Below are 22,050 nucleotides of genomic sequence, written 5' to 3' on the forward strand. Positions count from 1 at the left end.
ACAAATAATAGATGAGGCTGATGTTTTTATGCAAGCGGGAATGATTCATACTAGCATTAGAATTTTTGGGAAAAAATTACACATGGGTGCTTCAATAGAAAATAATATTGCTGTATTTATATGTGCAAAGCATTTGGAAGAAGCACTTTGTGACACCTGGAAGCACTTATGAAGCACCTGTTTTCTAATTGCTGCTGCACATTGTAAAATATCTCTTTCCTTTGCTTTGTACAGCCCTAATGTATGCCTTGCATATTTGTTGTGTTTCAAGTTTGTATAATAAAGTCTCGGTGAAATGGCCCTTTTTATCATTCTATAAATTACTTTTTAACCTACTCTTCATTTTTTTTCCTTTCCAGTGAAATAGTGATACTTCTTTGAATCTATATTTCAAGCTCATAATATCTTGCATTTTGAGTTAACTTTGTTTACATTGCCTCTGGTTGCTAATTCATTTTTTTAAGAAAGTACTTTCAAGCTGTACATATTAACCTGTAGTATCACTTAGGTTCTTTTACACAAGTGTACTGCAGTGTGCTCAGATAATTTCATTATTTTGGTGCTATTTATTCTAGGAGCTAACTTTAGGAAAGAAGATTCTGTTTTAAAAAGCATTCTGCATGCATGTGAATATATATCAGGCCTTAATCTAATATATGTATATGCATATACATACACATACATGCATATTAATTTTATTGTTTTGTAAAGGTATTTAGCATTTATGTTTCTGCATGTTTTAGAAACATGATGCTTCCTTTTCACTGGCAAACTGCTTTATGCTGCAGGCCTGTGCTCACTTGCCTGGACATAAATCCCATTGAATTTAATGAGATTTACTTTTGGGTAGACATGCACAGGATTAAATAAGGAATCCATAATGTAGTTTTACTTAGCTTAATAAAGCATTTATTTAAGATTTCACCTTTCAAATTGCGTTTGCTTTTAGCATCAGTGAATGAAAACCATGAAATGTACATGAAGGATTCTATGTCTGCTGCAGAGGTTGGTACTGGCCAGTACGCTACAACAAAGGGCATCTCTCAAACCAACTTGATAACCACTGTGACTCCAGAGAAGAAAGCAGAAGAAGAGAAAGATGACGAACAGATAAAAAAGCAAGCAGAGGAAGTCACTCCAGTTTTAGCAGTACGGCACGATACTAAGGTATAGTTCTGTATTTTTAATTTAATTCTATCGACTAAGCAATATTAGAAATGCCGCAGTAATTTTGGTGACAGAAATGTAAGAAAGTAGTGGCAAAGAGCCGTTATTCGGTAATAAATAATTTACGATTCTGTGCAGCATTGTTTTTCTGTAAATTTTAAGATGAACACTGGCACATTTAGTTTTATATAGAGAACATGTTTCACTTTTGAATATGTTAGATGCTCTGCAGTGTAAATAACTCCCCAGTTAATGTTCTTGAAGGTTACTGCAGTTTGTTTTTTGCATTGCCTTTGAATCATTTGTCATCATAAAAGTGCTAACTTCCTTTTTTTCCTGTCCTTAGAATGAGTATTACTAGTATAAAGTAAACTACAGGGCATATCAGTGTTGGTTTTGGCATTCTTTACTTCTACATTATTGTCACAATTCATGTGAAATTATGTTGACCAATTCCAGGTCTCCTGTTATCAAAGAAGTTTCCTGTTGATAGACCCTCTTCAGAAAATGTTGTACAGAATGGACAGCTATAACTGGACAGACTAGCTTTAGTCTCAGTTTTACAGACATATATATAATGGCACAAGATTCATTGTACCTGGTTCACATAGTACAATAAAATCAATGCTTGCCAGTGTTTGGGAGGTATGTCCACCCAGTTTAGGAATTTGAGTCCAAGAATTTAAGACATTAAGTATCCACTGTGTTTCAACATACTTTTATAAAGGTATACAGTTTTACTATTCCATAATCTTGCTTGTATATCACATATTTCTCCCACAGCCATTTTTTTCCAACAGTTTTGCAGTACACCCCAGATGTAGTTGGGATAGTCTACACCCTTTCTACAACAGAGCAGCTTGAGATTGGAAGCTGTTGCAAGTGCAGTGTTGCCATAGGCCGACCTTCCCCACAAAACATTGCCCTTCCAAATTGGAACTCCCAGAATCCCCTATCACCATAGCTAAATGCTGAGAATTCAGGAAGTTGAATTCAAGGACCTAGGTGGGACAGTCTGCCCTATAGTTATATATACATTGTGATAGTAATTACTTTGATGATTCGATAGGGCATAGGCTGATGTTGCGATATCTTCACAAAATGTGTGAATTCACAGTTTTAAAAAATTGTTCAGTTGCTAAAATGGCTATTCAACTTTAAATATCAAAAATCGTTCAAATAAGCAGAAGCAACTGTATTCAACTTTGTGTTCGTCATTCTATTATAGGCTAAAAATGAAGAGTGGCATTTATAATGGCAAACTACGCTGCAAGGACTGTTTTGCCATAACAATGCTTTTCATGTCCAGTTAGATGTTCTTTTAATTTTTATTTGGAAATTAAAGTTCACTAAGTGAAAATATTGCAGGAAATGCAGCTTATTCTAAGGATTACACATTTCCCCAACTTTATATTCTGATTTTTGCCAACAATGAAGATGTTTATTTAATTTGCTTTTTTAAATTTCTACAAGAATTGTGCGGGGATATACAAATTTAAATAATAGTGCTTTAGTTATTTATCCTTTGCAGTAAATAAATAGATGTCACAATGTAGTAATTATACATGTATTATTCAGGGATTAAGTAATAGGAGAAAAGAGGTTCAGAAAAAAATATACTAAGATAGAAGTTTGTTGTTTATTCGTTTAGTCGCTTCCGACTCTTCGTGACTTCATGGACCAGCCCACGCCAGAGCTTTCTGTCGGTCGTCAACACCCCCAGCTCCCCCAAGGACGAGTCCGTCACCTCTAGAATATCACCTATCCATCTTGCCCTCTTCCTTTTGCCTTCCACTCTCCCTAGCATCAGCATCTTCTCCAGGGTGTCCTGTCTTCTCATTATGTGGCCAAAGTATTTCAGTTTTGCCTTTAATATCATTCCCTCAAGTGAGCAGTCTGGCTTTATTTCCTGGGGGATGGACTGGTTTGATCTTCTTGCAGCCCAAGGCACTCTCAGAATTTTCCTCCAGCACCACAGTTCCAAAGCATCTATCTTCCTTCTCTCAACCTTCCTTATGGTCCAGCTCTCGCAGCCATATGTTACTACGGGGAACACCATTGCTTTAACTATGTGGACCTTTGTTGTCAGTGTGATGTCTCTGCTCTTAACTATTTTATTGAGATTTGTCATTGCTCTTCTCCCAAGGATTAAGCGTCTTCTGATTTCCTGACTGCAGTCAGCATCTGCAGTAATCTTCGCACCTAGAAATACAAAGTCTTTCACTGCTTCTACATTTTTTCCCTCTATTTGCCAGTTATCAGTCAAGCTGGTTGCCATAATCTTGGTTTTTTTGAGGTTTAGCTGCAAGCCAGCTTTTGCACTTTCTTCTTTCACCTTCATCATAAGGCTCCTCAGTTCCTCTTCGCTTTCAGCCATCAAAGTGGTATCATCTGCATATCTGAGATTGTTAATGTTTCTTCCAACGATTTTAACTCCAGCCTTGGATTCCTCAAGCCCAGCACATTGCATGATGTGTTCTGCGTACAAGTTGAATAGGTAGGGTGAGAGTATACAGCCCTGCCGTACTCCTTTCCCAATCTTAAGCCAGTCCGTTGTTCCGTGGTCTGTTCTTACTGTTGCTACTTGGTCATTATACAGATTCTTCAGGAGGCAGACAAGATGACTTGGTATCCCCATACCACTAAGAACTTGCCACAATTTGTTATGGTCCACACAGTCAAAGGCTTTAGAATAGTCAATAAAACAGAAATAGATGTTTTTCTGAAACTCCCTGGCTTTTTCCATTATCCAGCGGATATTGGCAATTTGGTCCCTAGTTCCTCTGCCTTTTCTAAACCCAGCTTGTACATCTGGCAATTCTCTCTCCATGAATTGCTGAAGTCTACCTTGCAGGATCTTGAGCATTACCTTACTGGCATGTGAAATGAGTGCCACTGTTCGATAGTTGGAACATTCTTTAGTGTTTCCCTTTTTTGGTATGGGGATATAAGTTGATTTTTTCCAGTCTGATGGCCATTCTTGTGTTTTCCAAATTTGCTGGCATATAGCATGCATTACCTTGACAGCGTCATCTTGCAAGATTTTGAACACTTCAGCTGGGATGCCGTCGTCTCCTGCTGCCTTGTTATTAGCAATGCTTCTTAAGGCCCATTCAACCTCACTCTTCAGGATGTCTGGCTCTAGCTCACTGACCACACCGTCAAAGCTATCCCCGATATTGTTATCCTTCCTATACAGGTCTTCTGTATATTCTTGCCACCTTTTCTTGATCTCTTCTTCTTCTGTTAGGTCCTTGCCATCTTTGTTTTTGATCATACCCATTTTGGCCTGGAATTTACCTCCGATGTTTCTAATTTTCTGGAAGAGGTCTCTTGTCCTTCCTATTCTATTGTCTTCTTCCACTTCCACGCATTGCTTGTTTAAAAATAATTCCTTATCTCTTCTGGCTAACCTCTGGAATTTTGCATTTAATTGGGCATATCTCCCCCTATCCCTGTTGCCTTTTGCTTTCCTTCTTTCTTGGGCTTCTTCTAGTGTCTGAGCAGACAACCATTTTGCCTTCTTGGTTTTCTCTTTCTTTGGGATGTATTTTGTTGCCGCCTCCTGAACAATGTTGCGAACTTCTGTCCATAGTTCTTCCGGGACCCTATCTACTAAGTCCAGTCGCTTAAATCGATTCTTCACCTCCACTGCATATTCCTTAGGAATATTAGTGAGCTCATATCTAGCTGATCTGTGGGTCTTCCCTAATCTCTTTAGTCTGATTCTAAATTGTGCAATAAGAAGTTCGTGATCGGAACTACAGTCAGCTCCAGGTCTTGTTTTTACGGACTGTATAGATGTCCGCCACCTTTGGCTGCAAAGGATGTAGTCAATCTGATTTCGGTGTTGTCCATCTGGTGAAGTCCATGTATAAAGCCGTCTCTTAGGTTGTTGGAAGAGAGTGTTTGTTATGCAGAGTGAGTTGTCTTGGGAAAATCCTATCAGCCTATGTCCTGCTTCGTTTTGTTCTCCCAGGCCATGCTTACCTGTAATTCCAGGTGTCATTTGACTGCCCACCTTAGCATTCCAGTCTCCCGTGATGAAAATAAGTCACGTCTTTTAGGTGTGTTGTCCAGTAGGTGCTGCAGATCCTCATAGAACTGCTGTACTTCAGCTTCTTCAGCATCTGTGGTTGGGGCATATATTTGGGTCACTGTGATGTTAGATGGCTTGCCCTGAATTCGAATTGAGATCATTCTGTCGTTTTTTGGATTGTATACAAGCACTGCTTTAGCCACTTTACTATTAATTATGAAGACTACTCCATTTCTTCTGTGGTCCTCTTGTCCACAGTAGTAGATCTGGTGGTCATTTGATGTGAAGTGGCCCATTCCAGTCCATTTCAGTTCACTGACGCCCAAAATGTCTATCTTTAATCTTGACATCTCACCAATAACCACATCCAATTTGCCCTGGCTCATAGATCTTACGTTCCAGGTTCCAACGGTGTGTTGATCCTTAGAACATCAGATTCGCCGTTCACCACCAGCACCGTCGGCCGCTAGCTGTCCTTTTGGCTTTGAGCTAGCTGTGTCATCACGTCTGGGGCTAGTTGAACTCATCCTCTGTTCCTCCCCAGTAGCATTTTGACCATCTTCCGACCTTGGGGACTCATCTTCCAATGGTATACCGACATATCTCTGGTTGTACTGATCCATTGAGTTTTCACGGCAAGAATACTGGGGTGGGTTGCCATTACCTTCCACAGGGATCGCATTTAGTCTGACCTCTCTGTCATGACCTTCCCATCTTGGGTGGCCCTTCATGGTTTAGCTCATGGGATCATTGAGGTGCTCAAGCTCCAGCACCACGACAAGGTAACGATCCTTTGCTAAAGAAGGTAGAAGTACTAGGAAATAAATATTTTCCTATATGAACAGGGATTTATATCTTCTATTTTAGGACTGAATCCACAATTGGTTTTATATAACTGCGAATTAGGAGCAGATATCTTCATGTGAGACTATATCAAAACATATGTAAACTATCCATTCGGAGAAGGCCATCACCTGCTGGCTGGTTTCAGTTTCTGTCCTTCCTCAGATTGGTGCCCAGAACTATGGAAGTGGGAATGTCCATTACAATGGCATGGGCAATGTTTATCTTTCCAAATGTTTTTGAACCACCTCTTAGCAGCCCTAGCCAGCATGACCAGTAGTGAGAGATGCTATGATTGCAAATCAGCAACATCTGGAGAGCCACAGGTTACCAATTGTTCTGTTACAGGGTGCACACCCGGAATTCCTTCAACAAAAATACACACTCATGTTATGTTAAATATTACATGCATTGAAGTCAGTGAGCATTATTTCTTTATACTGCTTTTTTTTTTATTCTATCAGGAGTTCTAGAATTTTATTGGAAAATGTTAGGGATTCTTAATTAGAGGATCAATAGCAACAGACAATCTGCAAATCTGTTTGATCAATGTATATCTAACCTCCTGTAACACACAATTTTTGGAGTACTGTATTGGATACGTAGTGTTCCTTATATATTTAAAATATTTAGTCTCTGCTCATCCCCTCTGTAAAGGGGATTTGTACTAAAAGCAGCAAAGAGGAAACAAAAAATCTAGCAGTCAGTAGTATTAATAGAGTAAAGCATTTGTTGAATTTTCTAGTTGATGGAATATATGTAAGAACAAGATGACCTAATTTTGGGGGGAAGGGTGTTATAAAGAGAGAGTGTTGTTACTGAGACAATATTCCTGCATTTTTCTTAGATCAGTGCCTCTGTAGTCAAATGGGACATGCCAGAGGATGGAACAGCCTACCTTAAAAGGCTGTCAAGTTTTTAGCAAAAAATAAAATAATTTTTCCAGTAGCAAAGCCCCAAGTCATTTAGAGTTTTTAGATTGCTAATCCAAATTTTGAATTCTATTTAGAAATTAATTACAAAGATAATTCATGACATGGTTAGTAACCTCCAGCTTCAAGCTCAATCCAGGACGACTAAATCTGCGTTGATCACTATACAGCCACAAAGAGACATAGAAAATCCTTGCCGCCATCTACCAATCAACTAGTTTTTTGCAGTCAACACTGACAGCCCTTGTCAAGAAGCCCCCTTGAAATTCTCTATAATGCATAAGGTTTCTTTAGAGACAAATCCATTTAAACAGCATTCCACATGGACAGAAATTTTGAAAATAATTGTTCTTTGTTATCTAGTTGCTGTTTCAGAAAAATAAACTAGAATTAAAATGCTTTTCATTATTCAAGGAGCAAGCACAAATTGTCATGTTTATATAAAATTCCTGTTCCATTACTTATGCTTGCAGTGAATATTACGTTCCATTAAACATTTTTATGTAAAATACATGCCTGAATTTAAGCATAATTTGAGAGATTCAAACACAGACGAATACAGCCTATTAGTAGGAAAACGTTAACATTTAGGTAAGAGAAAATATCAGCATATTAAGGCTGCAATCCTATACATACTTACCTGGAAGCAGATCTACTGCAGTATGACATACTTCGATGTAAACATGTATAGGGCTGCCCTGAAATATAAAAAATATTTTCATAAATTTGTTTTTGTAAGGCATTGCTTATTATTTCTCAGGGAGACCTTGTTTAGGACCAGAGGGACTTAAAACAATTTTTCAATCCGAAGTCCTCCTTTCCCAGGTAGCTATCCAGGATGCTACATTTCATTCTTAACCCCCATATCATATATACAGCTTTTTGTAGCAGCAAGCATGGATTCTCAGTAAGCTGTGAGAGGTGGGTGGGAAGGGAAGACTTGCTTTCTTAGATTTTCGTTTTGTTATTCCTAAACACTTTTTGCTTGGGTTTTTTAATTAGTGGTCCCATTCGGGTAAGAGGTCTCAGTTAAGTTTGCTAATAGAGGAAGGAGAAAGTGATGTGAACTGTTTTCATTAAAGCAATAAAGAAATGGTATTAAAGCAATAATGAAATGGTATTACCATAGACACACTCCTCAGTGTTCAAAATTAATCTTAGTTTTTCTGCATTACAAGTTTCTATAAATCTTATATTGTAGTCTTCTCCAAAAATCATGGGGATTTATAAGAATTATTGGTTAAAGACTCAGTTTCACAGAACAACAAATTCCTTTTTGGAAAGAGAGATTGAAATGGTCAGGCATGTACTTGCAGTTTCACCTCTTCGCATCATTATCCTCTTCCATTTCCTTATCCTATTTTACAGTGGTGATCAGATTAGGAAAACGATGGTAGAATGAGTGGTGAACCACGGATTTACAGTCATGGATTCAGAGAGTGGCATTCTTACTCCTTTTTGAAATGTGAAATTTATCTTTGGAATGCCAAAAAAGAGGAAGATACAATTAAAGCAACTTGAGCTAGAAAAGGGAATGGTCATGTGCTAATAGGAGAAAAGAGCATGATAGCTCTTTATTCATTTTTTTTTCATTTTTTTCATTCCTTTTTATGGTGGTTTTGAGCCTTTGTGTTTGAGAATTTCTAGTTTACAAACCTGATGAAGCAATTAACCACAAAATGTGTATGTTTGAACTTTTTAAAAATAAGATATTTAATAATGTATTTTAACAGATGGGTTGTCTTTGTAACTTGCTGTCTCTGGCTGCCCTCATAGCATGCAGCATGGAAATTGGTGTAATTAATTCAATGGATAAACTTGTTCTTTTAACTTTATGTAATTAACTTTTATATGCAGAGGAAATTAACCAATTATAATTTTCTTTTTGTCCTTTTGCTCTTGAACTTGCTATCTTTTCTTTCATCAGCCACCATTGCTTGGCATTGATTCATTACACCCCTCGCCATCCTCACCAACTGCTCCCTTTGCATCTTCAACAAAACTCCATAGGAGATGTAAGGAGAATAGTAAAAAAACATTAAATGGTGAATCATTAAAAAACACCATTCAAAAGCACAGTGAGACTGATTTGAACTTCAGTAGAAAAGGAAGAGCTTATTCTGTTGAACATGACATGGCATTCGGCATTAAGCAAAAAGCCAGAAAAGGTGGGACTTTGTTTTCTTTCTCCTTGCAACTTCCAGAATCATTTCCTTCTCTCCTGGATGATGATGGCTACTTATCCTTTCCAAATCTGTCTGAAACAAACATCCTGCCAGAAAGTGTGCAGCATTTTCTCCCCATTCGCTCACCTTCCCTTGTGCCTTGTTTCCTTTTCATCTTTTTCTTTTTGCTTTCTGCTTCCTTCTCAGTACCCTATGCTCTCACTCTCTCCTTTCCCCTGGCTATGTGCCTCTGCTACCTGGAGCCCAAGGCGGCCTCCTTGAGTGCTTCACTTGAAAATGACCTGAGTGACAGTTCAGAGGAAGAGGTGTGTACCTCGACACAGAACACACACTTTTTGTGTTCATTGTTTCAGTCCTAAACAGTGTTAGAATGCTGCACCAGTAGTCTTTTCAGAACCTCATTTTTGTCTGTGCTGATATGTTCAGATTTTTTTATTATTATTATTATTATTATTATTATTGTTGTGTTGAGAGTGTAGCTTGAGCCCAGGGTTAGGCACAACACCATGTGTATGAGATGATGACTTTTACAAATTGCTACTATGTAATGAAATAGTTTATTTCAAATAAGTTCTTGCAATGAGTTGTGGTTTTTCAGCTGTACAACCAGAAAGTATTCTACTTGCTCTACTGCTCCTTGAGAGCAGATAGATTTTATATGGACTCCAGCTCAAAATTTGTAATAGCTAAGCAGGAAAATGAAGTTCCAAATTACCTTTTATCTTTGAAAGGGATTCAGTGTCAAAAAGGGTTTTGTATTGAAAACGAGGGGAACCATAAATCCAGTCAGGGTTTCATGGAATAATCCCATCTATTGAGGAACAGTCAGGAAATTGTGTCTACCATTTACTTCCATTACTCAGTCCACAGAGCTGCATAGATGCAGTCACAGGAGCAGAGCACAACTTGAGGGTGGTTCTGTTCTCTATGTGCTATATGCTATACTTCACTTACTGCCAGAATTTTATTTGCTTAGAGCATTTTAATAATGCCTATATTTACAGTGAAGAACATGTTTAAGTGTGTTTAATAAAGAAGTATTTCTAGTCTGGCAATAAATCTGTCATAGGTTTAATGAAACATAGTTCAGAGAAGATATTGTCTCCTACATTCAAACTAATTTTTGCCTCTCTAACATAACATCTGAAAACTTGTGTGCAGTTGGTACTGAGTTGTACCATACAGTGAATAGTGACAACTGTGTAGATGCAAGTACTTTGCAGTCATCTTTCAAGTAAATCAAGTTGCAGTCTGAACAGAAGCATTCTCATTTTGCAATTCATTATATTAGAATTACCAATCAATACAAGTAATAATCTGAAAACGTATTTTATAATTCAGTACAAAATAACCTTGCTTGCCAGTAAGCCCAATTGCAAACAGTAAGATTTATTCTAAATAAAGTTGTGTTGGGATGGGATGGGATAGGGTGGATTTTCTAGTTTATTTGCTTTAGATTGGCTTGGTTCAGATGTAGTATCAAATCATGATTTGGAGCTATAAGAGTTAGACTTGTGCTTGCTTTAAACTTTATTCAAATCAATTCAATTAGTTACTTTGTGTACAAATCATAATGTGCTTTGATATTTGCTAATTCATGGTTTCTGGATGCCTGCCAAAATAGGGTTGCAAAATCAACAAACTATTTGGCAATCCTGGGTTGAAAGGCATGAAGATTGTAACACCAAATCATGTATTATATGTGAACCAAGCTTGTGATTAGTCCAGGCTAGCAATTTTCTGCTAGATTACACAGATTTGTGCCTAATCCAGGATGCTTCTCTTGTTGCACATATTGCATGACATTTTTTTTTTAATCTTGGCATGTCTGCATTACATCAGCAAAACAAAACACAGCAGTTATTAATATGATAAGCTAAGAAAAAGGTTATCTTTTTTTTAAATTCCAGCAGTAGTTCTAGCAAAGTTCAAGCTGGTCGATGATTATCTAGTAATTAATATCTTTGGGAGGAACTTCCCTTAGGGCTCCTTAAAATCCCACTTCAATGTTCTGCATTATCTTCATGTCTTGAACCCATTCCTGGGAGTACAACCCACTGAATTGAATAGGACTTCTGAGTAGACACATACAGGGTTATGCAGTAAAATGCAGAAGGAACTCCATTCTGAATAATACATCTAAATAATAAGTAAATGTTTTGTATTTGAAAACACTCTCTGATGTAAAAATGGTAAGAGTTTGCATGAACAATCTAGAATTTTACAAGCTAGCAGCATGATTTGTGAGTCGCCTCTAGAGTTACACCTGGTGAAAAGTTAGATAGATACACACACACACACACACACACACACACACATACACACACACATATACACATGTGTGTGTGTGTGTGTGTGTGTGTATACACATACATACATACACATACATACACATATACATATACAAATCAATCAATCAATCAAATTTAGCCACCGCCCATCTCCCCCAAAATGCAGGGTCATAATGATATAATGACATATAGACAAAAACTGATCAGGGTACAGTGAAGTGGTATACCACATATTCCTGCCAATTTGTTTAGGATCCGTAGAGTAGCCTTTAGAATTATGGCTGATTCTATTTTGAGAGAAGTAAACCTTCAACTGCTAACACTGATTAACAGTAAAGTAAGTATATTGGACTGAAAAAATGCTTTAATTGTTAATAGTTCAATTGTTGACTGTAGTATTTCTCCCTATTTAATAGGATTTATTCCCAAATGATTGCAGCATACTAGTTTTAACTTAATTTTTACTTTTTGCCATCACTGAATAAACTGTGTACCCCAAAATTAATAACTTGATTTAGTTGTTTTAATGGAATCTCGGTTGCATACACAGTTCTTTTAAATTATTGTTTTAAAACAATTGTATTCATTCTTTATCCTCCAGATATATTGGGCTACATCTTCCTGCTAATTAGGAATTTAGGGAGTTGTAGTCCGACAGACCCACAGGTTGCTATAAATATCACCGTACTAAGTATATCAGTGCAAATCATGATAAAACTTTAACAACTGTTCTTAGTAAGTAATTTGTGCTGCAGTTTTGGAGCTTAATCTTAACGGCGGGGGTAGGTAACATTTTATGTCAATAAGCACATTTGGAATTTTGAGAGCATCTCATTGATGATTTCACAAAATGGCTTCCATGGGAAAGGGGGCTAGCCTATTCATGAAATGATTGCTTAGGAAATCCATTCTGGACTTGGCCAGTCATAAAGTATTGTAAATTAAAAAAGTAAATGGTAAACTGGCAAGATTACCCTCCAGCATGCCTCCCCAGGATGTACTTTGCAGCTGCTAATGTTCCTGCACCCCCTGCTCTTTCAGTGCTGCCCTAGCTTTTAACTATGGCCAGGGATGTGGAGGCATTTGCATTATACCTGAATACAAAGCCTCCCAGAATGAAAATGAATACAGCTTTCCATTCAGTTGTGAGCCTACCAGTTTAGCCATTGTGTTGGATAAAGCTCCTTTCTTGTTTGTTTCATTGTGCAGAACGATGATGTTAAGCGAAACAAAATTAGAAAAATCTTTAAAAAATCTTTGGACTGTTTACATGGGAGCAGTGGTATTGTAACATGACTCCCTGGATACAAATCAGTTTGATGCTTTTCATGCATTAAGTCATGAAAGCACTGTTGGTGATGTAGTGTTTCTCCTTGTCAAATGTATATATGTGAATATAATTCTAGTTCAACCCAATGCATTGTGACAAAAAAAAAAAGAATAGGTTGATTGTCTATAACTGTGGTTCTTTAAGTAGTCATCTGTCTATTCCCACATATGGATGATTCACCAGAGACACTACCAGGAACTCTTTATAGCCAAGGAGTATGTTTTCTAGAGGTGAGCCATATATTGCCCAAGCTTCTGGATACAGCTTCCAGTCTCTTCTCAGTTCCATAAAAACAACATGGCACTCAGGGTACCATGTCAGGACAAACACCTGCTGGGGGAAGGGGAGAGGTTCATAGGAATGCACTGATGAACTTTTGAAAAACCATAGTTACAGGTAAGCAACCTGTTCTTTTGTGAATCATGTATGTATGGGTGACTAGCAATGATGTGAGGCTTCTACTCCTGCTAAGAAAAAAATTGAAAGATGTACAGATCTCTCCCAAAATGTATCCACGTGCTTTGAACATCCAACCACTGATGTGTTATGAAGGTGAATGTCTGGGATTGTGTGGCTGCTTTGCACAAATCTAGCAAACAAATACCTCAGGAGAAGCAAATAAAGAGGCTATTGCTCTTGTGGATTGTATTTTGACAATAGAACCAATAGCCTGGATAATTTTAAACTGACATCTTGAACCCAGTGGACAAAAAGATACTAGAAGATCCTTTTTCAATTCTGAGTACAAGGAGAAGACTGGGAGTAGAGAAATTGTATAATCTTATCTGCACAGAAAGCCAAAGCTCACTTAATTTTATAAAGTTTGGAGGGCTTTCATTCAAGCAAACAGAAAAACTAAAGACCTAATAGAGGACCTCCTATGCAGTTTCTAGTACCAGTGAGCCTTCTAGTGAGAATGATAGGCTAGTAGGAATTACAGTGTCAGTTCAATGGTGTAACATTCTGGATGGAAATCCTGAGATGATTGGTCCTGTCAAAATGGAATATTGTGGTAATAGTTGTGGGGTAACTTCAACAATATGAAGAAAACATGAACAGAAACCGTAATTTTTTGGGTCATATTCATACTACAAGGAGATCTAGAGTACAGATGAGGACATGATATAAGACCTTTGATAAGAAACTGTGGGTTACTGTAGAGAAATGATTCTTTCCATGGCTGAAAGAAGGCATCTCCCAAGGATATGTTGGGACAGACTACTCTTGCACAGAGGTAGTGAGCATTTTGGGTGATACAAAAAGATCTGGCTGGCCACATCACCACTGAATCAGCTCTTGTAATACAACCAAATGCAATCTGCTTGCTTATACAAATCAAATAATAGTATTGTTTCTGGAGTGAACAAGGTGAACTGTAATAGAGACAGACTAATGTTAAGACCACAGCCGCAGAACAAGAAAAAAAAAGTAGATTCTGTCCCACTTCCTTTATACAACAGGCAGCTGCTATACTGGTGGTTGCCATCTGAACCATATGAAGACTTGAAAGCGCTTTAATGCATGGACAACTTCAGAAGCTGTCAATATCTGAAGGAATTGATAAGGAAATGATGATCCTTTGGGGATTAATTGCTCTTGACAGGATAGGCTCTCTTTTCAAACCTAGAAGGGGATGAGAATGTTGCTGAAACAGGAAACACTGAAGAAGATTCAGAAGAAATCACCACCATCATAGGACTGGCGAAGGACTGACAAAGGAACAAATAGAGGCAGTTCATACTTTGGGATTAAAAACTGAAAGCTATATTTGCAGAATCTTCATATGCAGTTTTGTGGCCAGGATAGACACAGCCATATAACCCAGGGTGATCTGGATCAGCTTGGCTGGAACACATTGGCAGCATTGTAACTCTTGTATTATAAAGATGTGATTCAATGCATCTCATCATCTGGGGAAAGGCTGAATGGATCCCAATAGAGCACCAGTTAACAGAATTCATTGGGAAGAAAAAGATTTATCTGAATTGGGATAGAAACTTAGTTTGCAGAGTAGGTACAAGGTGGTGAAAATGTAGAAGAACTGGTGGTACACTAGATGAAGGAATGTGAATGCCTAACAAGTATGTGCAGTGAAGACATATGGTGCCAATGACAAGTCATATGGAAGGACACAAAAGAGTTGGAAGTCAAGATAGTAATACGAAAACAGAAGTAGAAAGATAAGCTTCAAGGAATTTATGGAAATTTGAAATATGGATGAAAACATGAGATTTCTTAAATCTAAGATAGGACAACAATAATTGTAAAGTGCTTTGTTGTTTTGAAAGATAAAGTAGCAATAAAAAAATACATCCACCTCTACATTTTTTATGTAGCAATAAAAAAATACATCCACCTCTTTCCTGTCTTCTATCAAGTTAGGAAATAAAATTATCCTTTTGTACCATAAACAGTATTAGCAATGACTTACACAGGCCTAGTGGTTCACAGTGTAAAATGACAAGGTAGCAGCAGAGACAGCCCTAAGTCTCATTGCCAACTTTCTCCTCTCCTTGTAATTTGGTTCTAAATGCAGGCGTTTCCATTGACAACTTGAAACAACTATAGTGTTAGGGAAGAAAAGATGAAAGCAAAATCATCAGTGGTCATCTGATAAAAAGTTTTCTGTTTCCTGGAAGTTGGGGGCATGAACTATGGTTTCTGCCATAATCCATTAACTGTCTTCACTAAAGCTAAAATCACTGATGTTGAGTTTCATTCTGAACTACAATGAAGTAAGTCTTCCTCTAGAGGAGGGAGTTGTTGCACCTCCAGTCCAAGGGCAAGTGCTGTTTAGGGTAATTGCTCTGTATAGTGGAGGCTTTCCTCCAAAGTACTGATTGATCCAAGCTGTGAGGTCCAGAAAGCAGAATGGAGTATCTGATGCCCCCAAAGCAGAATCAGAATTACAGTGCACTGGTATCAGTGGAGTTGATTTCTGTCACAATGCTGCACAATGCTGTGCCATTATGATAATATATTGGGGTTTACAGTTAAATCCACTTGTCCAGGAGGGATCAATTGTGAAGACTTTGGATTTGCTGATAGAAAAGGACTGATGTAATTCATACTGAATGCAGAGCTGTTAGTGGATCCAGTAGTAGCATCGTGGGGATAACCAAAGGTTCACAATCCTAGGCAGTGGCATCTCATGATGAGATACGAAAATAATAATGGGGTCCTTTGGTGACTTAGAGATTACAAAAGTAACTGCTGGGGGGTGGGGTGGGACTAAGGATTATCTTGAAAGTGATAGGTAAAAGTCTCTGGGAGGGTAGAAATCATCATAGTAAAAATAAAAATTTCTATGAGTAATGATGAAAAACCTAAGGCTCCAGGTCTCTATAACCAGAAAACAAGAGGCGCGTGAGTCTCAAAATAGTTAGTTGAAGCATCTCTGACTATGATCTCAAGATAGATACTCTCAAGAAGAGAAATGTAGAGTCTTGCGGAGAGATGCTGAAGATCAGTGAGAACAGCCACATGAGAATTGATAAAGGAATGAGAAGTAGCATTAGATCCTCTATTGGAAGTAAACTTCTGCTGCTGTTATATCAATGGTACACTTCAGCGCTACTGGAGATCAGTGGATTTGCATCCAATACCTACATGAAAAATTTAAAAAAGGAGTTTTGTTAATCAGTTGTTCTTTTTTGTTAGAAGAGAATACTGTATTAAAAACAAGGTTTCCTGGGTCCAGGGAGCATTCTGATATAAGAGGATAGATCATAGTTCTGTGAAACACAGTATCAAAAACTCTGGGCTAAAGAGTGTACCACCTATCAAATAGGCTGCAGGAAGCATTTTTTCCAAAAGGACGGCCTGATTGATTATACCAATGTTTCTTCTCCTAAGCTTTTACTGGAATGGTTAAGAATCCACAAGGTATCCTTCACCATGACAAAGGAGGCATGGTGAATGATCATCAGTAGTCAGTAAATGGCTACCACACTTCTGGTACTTTCAGAAAGGGACTTGAAATCCCATAAATCCAGAGGCCTGGTGAAAAAGCCACTATATATTCTGGGATACAGGGAGGTAGGCAACGATCCTTCTCCCTCTTTTTTTTTCTTGTAATAGAGAAAAGAGGGAGACATCAATACAAACATAATATGATATTTCTTTTCTCTGCTTTGAAATAACCAGAGAATTAACAATACTGCTGTTCATAGAGGCCTCACAGAGGTGTTGTGAAGGGCCAGCAGCTGCTTCAGCTGGGCATACCTCATCAGCACTGGGGGGAAGAGCCAGCAATGGTCAGCAGGGTGGCAGAGTGCAGGATGGCCAAAAGGGCAGAGATGTGGGGGAGATGGGTGGGGGCAGTTGAAGCACGCATTGAGGTTGTAAATGTGGGTGAGCTGCCAAGCACCCAAATTTTGATCATGTGACTCTGGGGGCACTGCAACGACTGTAACTTTGGGGACCTAGCATAACTACCATTTCTTCAGCACCATTGTAACTTTGAATGGTCGCTGAACGAATAGTCGTTAAGCGAGGACTACGTGTAGGTAAACTGTTCTCTTGTCTTAGTGACTGTTATTCCAACCCCAAAAGACAAATTAATCAAATTGCATATTTAACACATTGCATCATTTGCCCATGGAGAGGTTCTAAGCTAAAAGTAGGCAACTTGATGCTGTCCAGATGTGTAGGCTTTCTATTCCTATATGTCCCATCCAGCATGGCAAGGGACTGTGTAGTTGTAGTCCCAAATATTTGGACTGCATGTTATATATCTACCTATCTACCTATACAGAATAACCTCTCAGAGTCTTAAATTGATATTTTCAAAGATGATTCAGTCCCTTGGATCATTGTATAACTGACATATCTCACAGCTTGACTTTTTTTTAATAATAACCCCATCTACTGTTTTAGACGTTTTTTTTAAAGTAATTTTTGAAAACCTGTTTATTGTTCATTTTTAGACAATATTAATAAAAATGATTAAATGTTCATGATGCAAGTTAGGATGTATCAGTGCTGGATGGATAATGCTGTGCTTTGTTTAACTTTGATCATTTGTACTTATTAAATGTCGTTTTTTTTAAAAAAAACATTGCCATGTTTTATAAACACCGAGATAGAAAATACAGCTTTGCTTCAAAAAAGGATTCTCTTGCAGCTAGATCAGTTTTTGATGTTGAGAAATGTAATTCTCTTTAAGTTATAGCTAAGTTCGTTACGATTGACTGTGTGCTTGTTAAAACTCTTTGCTAATGCAGACAGCCTTAAAACCATTATACATATGAGAAAAAAGGTTGGTGCAAATAAGGGGCTGAAAGTCAAGTGACTGTTAAAATAGATTTGTTTATATATTTTCCTTTTCCAAATGTATATACAGCAAACTATCAATATTTTTTATAATGTCTCATTAAAAGTACAGGGCTTCTTTCCCTGAATTATAGTTAGAAAAGTGTGGTTTACACATTTTGCTGCTTATTTAAGCCAGTGGCTTTCTTTAGAAGAAATAAAGAAAAATATATTTTTTTCTGATATTTTGTTTGGCTAATCAATCTTGAGGATGGCTTAATTGGTGTTCCTGCACATTGCAGAGGGTTGAACTAGGTGATCTTTGTGGTCCCTTCAACCTCCACGATTCTATGATTCTTTGTAACACAAAAGCCACTACTTTGTACAGCAGTGTTTCTCAACCTAGGCAACTGAAGATGTGTGGACTTCAACTCCCAGAATTCCCTAGCCAGCCATGCTGGCTGGGGAATTCTGGGAGTTGAAGTCCACATATTTTAAAGTTGCCCAAGTTGAGAAACGCTGTTGTACTGTATGCCTTGACCTTAATGCTGTCTGATCTGTTTGTTTTGGATTGTGCTTCTTTTAAATTACCTTTTGTCTGAAAAACAATTAAAATGCAGTTTACAGGAATACAGATTTGGCAAATCAACCTGTGATTTTGTTTAATTACAAATTGGGTTTATTTCTTATTCTTGCTTTCCTCTTGGAACCCGGTTATACAACACAGACTGACAGTGAAAGGACTGACACCGCAGCGGATGGTGAAACCACTGCCACAGAGGTGTGTGCCGTTGCTCTGATATTATTGCCAAAGGATGTATCACGTGATCTTAAATATTCTGAACGTAGGCATTGTTGATACCAATGCATTGTTGATACTTAGTAATGAAGCAGAGCACTGCAGGATTGAATTGGCCAGGCAAATACTATGGGAGACAGGCAGTCCCTCAAGTAACCAGGCCCTGTGCCATGTAGGGCTATGTCCTATGACAGTGCATAAACAATTTCTATAGGACCAAGCTTTCCCATTAACTTCAGCTGAGGAGTTATCTCTGTTTATATTTTTTTTAGCTGCTCCCAAAATGTTTTGAGCAAGCTCTTAAAAGCGATGTATCTGGGTGGAGGGTTATGCCAGAAGTTACAATACTCGTTGTATACTTTGTTCATTTCAAGGGTATGAACTGTTTAAAAATACCATAATGATTATTATAGCCATTGAATGATTGTTATTAGTAAGATAATATTTTCTATTTTTCCTCCTTAAACAGTCAGATCAGGAAGAAGATGGTGATCTCAAGGCACAGGTAGGTGAAAGAATGCCCTGCTTTTTTGTGTATATGTGTTGTCTTCCATGGTTAAACCCCTTGTGTTTATTCATATTCCCACAATATTTACAAATGTTGCTTAGAACAGCATTTTTACATTATACGAATATTGCGGCCCTTACATTTCCCTTTCTTTTTCAGTTTTTTCAGAATAGTCTGATTAAGCGCATACAGGGTGAAAATGTGTATATCAAACATAGTAATCTTATGTTAGAGGTTGGTATGGGTATATATTAGTGCATGTATTCTTCGTGTGTTTTAAATATAGTGGTTAAACTGTGGATCTGAATAAGATGCATGATATGTCCATTTTTCACTTGCTAATAAATCAGACGGCTCTCCCTCTAAGATTAGGATTTTCTGTTATACTGTTCTTTGGAACTCTGTTGCATACATAATCTTTTTTCCAAAGTCTCTTTCTAGAATGTGTGTGAAATATGACTCTCCTAAAAGTGTTTGATACTCACATGAATGAGGACTACTTTACACATTGCATATTGAAGTGTGCCCAGGAAATGTTTTCCATGTACCGAGCAATGTACCAAGCACATGCGCTTATGGATGCATATTAACATAGGTTCAGTTGGCAGGGAGTTTGGGTTGGCTCAAGATCCAGGAATCCTACCTAGTGGCACATGCCCTTGCCATAGTGTTATGTGTGAAGTGTCCTAAGAGTTTTTGTACATCTATCCTTTAAAGCACCAGTTTTCCCAAGAGTGTTGTGTAGTGCTGTGAAGGCTAATCTCATCAAGGCTTCTTTTGCTGATTAACTTAGAAAATTCATTTCTTTTCTGTCTTGTCAATTCAAATAAGCTAATATAAAAATGCCGCACTCCCCTTCCCAAAACCAGGAACTAGATAAAACCCAAGAAGATCTGTTAAAACACCAGACCAATATAAGTGAGCTGAAACGGACATTCTTAGAAACCGCCACAGATACCTCAGGAGCTAATGAATGGGAAAAGAGACTTTCAACATCACCAGTCCGGCTTGCTGCAAGACAAGAAGAAGCCCCTATGATTGAGCCACTTGTGCCTGACGAGGTGAGTGCACATCTGTCTGTCTTGCAAGTCTCTGTATTCCAACAACGTGTTCGTGGATGTTAATGATAGACCTCTTGTCCATTAGACCAAAGAAGATAAAGAAAAATCTGAAAAACGTGTATTTTTACAGAAGGAAAGCACTACCTACCTTGATTCTCAGGTAAAAAGGAAAGTTTGTATTTTTATTACTGAAAGATGTTACATTTCAAGGTGTTAATTTGATAAACACAATTTTTCTGACAGCTCCTTTTTAAAGGTTCAGTGAATATATCACAAAGGTTTCTGACTTAGATCTGTTTTCAGATTTATTTCTTTGCAGCTTAGGTTCTTAGAGCTTAGAATCTCATCATTTATTCTCTGGAAATCTGCATATATACATGTTTAAACATCTCAGTGAAAATAATAAGCAATACCCAACGTCCTTTAGAATCCATTTTCATTATAGCAATTTTTAAAAATCAGATCTACTTCAACTATTACAGCAAAGATTTTTTCCAGATGTGTGCTTGGTAAAGAAGCATACTTATCAAAATACAAATTTGCTGCTAGAACATCTTCATTCTTATATATGTAATTTTCATTGTACAGGCAGAATCTTCAGAAATTGCAGCAAGGATCAAGTCTGCTTATAAATAGGTTATATGGAAGTGGGGTAGAATACTGTTACAGGGAATGGTAGATGAATGTGCTTTACCTATTCCCTTATAGCTTGATAGAATTCAGAAGATGCATTTCTACCCTGAATGGAAAGATGCTGTTGACTGGAAATGCTCATAAACATTTCCCAGATTGTCTAGTGTATTTCCATCTGTGCATTCAGGAGAGAAGGGGAAGTACAACTGTAAGGGGATCCTACCTATAAGCTTTTATAAATAATTTTTAAAATGAGCAGGTACTACAAAAAGAATTCACCATTACCTCTGCAAAGGTATACAGTTAAACAGCAAAAACTTGAGGTACTTTTAGAAAAGCTGTATGTTCAATTATTCTATTTCAAATATGGAATATTTGAGATGATCCCAGTGCTACTGTCTTTTGCTTGTAATTCTTCTGTCTCTCCCATCCCTTTTCATCTCTTTTTCTTAAAAAAATGTTAAGGAAAGTCACACTAGCTACACCATGCATTTTGATTAGTAATATTATGAGCTGTCATTCTGGAAGTACCATTGAATATATTTTCTTGATAGTATGTGAAATTGATGCTTCAGTGTATGCTTGCAATTTAATATTTGGAGTGCAGTGTATTAATTGTATACATTATGTACTGAACAGTTACATAAAGACTGTACTCTATCATTTGCAGAATTTTAGAGGTGTACAAAACATTTTAAATTGTTTCAAGCACAGAACTTCACAGAACTGAATTTTGAGTATTAAACTGCTCTTTCAGATATTTTGGAGGTGTTTATTCCCCCAAACAGCTCTGTTTTGCACTTGAAACAGCAGTTTGCACTCAAACTAGGGAGATTTGAGAAATTTTGTGTTGAAGAAAATTCAAAACTAAATGATTTGCCAACCCTAGTTAGCATGTTTTTTTTAAACTTACGTATAAGTTAATATTATTAAGACAGCGTGATGCCCCTTGGTGTATTATGTATCTAAGCTTGGTTGTCACAAGTTGAAATATTTATATTGTCTTCT

At 37.5% G+C, this 22,050-nt stretch overlaps 1 protein-coding gene across 7 annotated transcripts in view; it reads left to right on the top strand.

Annotated features, from left to right (window-relative positions):
• The window catches only part of EPB41L3 (erythrocyte membrane protein band 4.1 like 3), an 87,354-nt gene that overhangs the window by 55,477 nt on the left and 9,827 nt on the right, over positions 1–22,050 (top strand). For 6 of the 7 annotated variants that reach the window (XM_063299132.1, XM_063299127.1, XM_063299126.1 and 3 more), the window contains 5 exons: positions 950–1,167; positions 18,769–18,822; positions 19,310–19,345; positions 20,218–20,409; positions 20,495–20,569. In XM_063299132.1, coding sequence (XP_063155202.1) covers positions 950–1,167; positions 18,769–18,822; positions 19,310–19,345; positions 20,218–20,409; positions 20,495–20,569 — 575 coding nt within the window. The remainder of the gene's footprint in view (positions 1–949; positions 1,168–18,768; positions 18,823–19,309; positions 19,346–20,217; positions 20,410–20,494; positions 20,570–22,050) is intronic. The other variant, XM_063299131.1, reaches the window with a different exon arrangement.

Source organism: Candoia aspera, chromosome 3, assembly GCF_035149785.1.
Source record: "Candoia aspera isolate rCanAsp1 chromosome 3, rCanAsp1.hap2, whole genome shotgun sequence".
Classification (NCBI taxonomy): Eukaryota; Metazoa; Chordata; class Lepidosauria; order Squamata; family Boidae; genus Candoia; species Candoia aspera.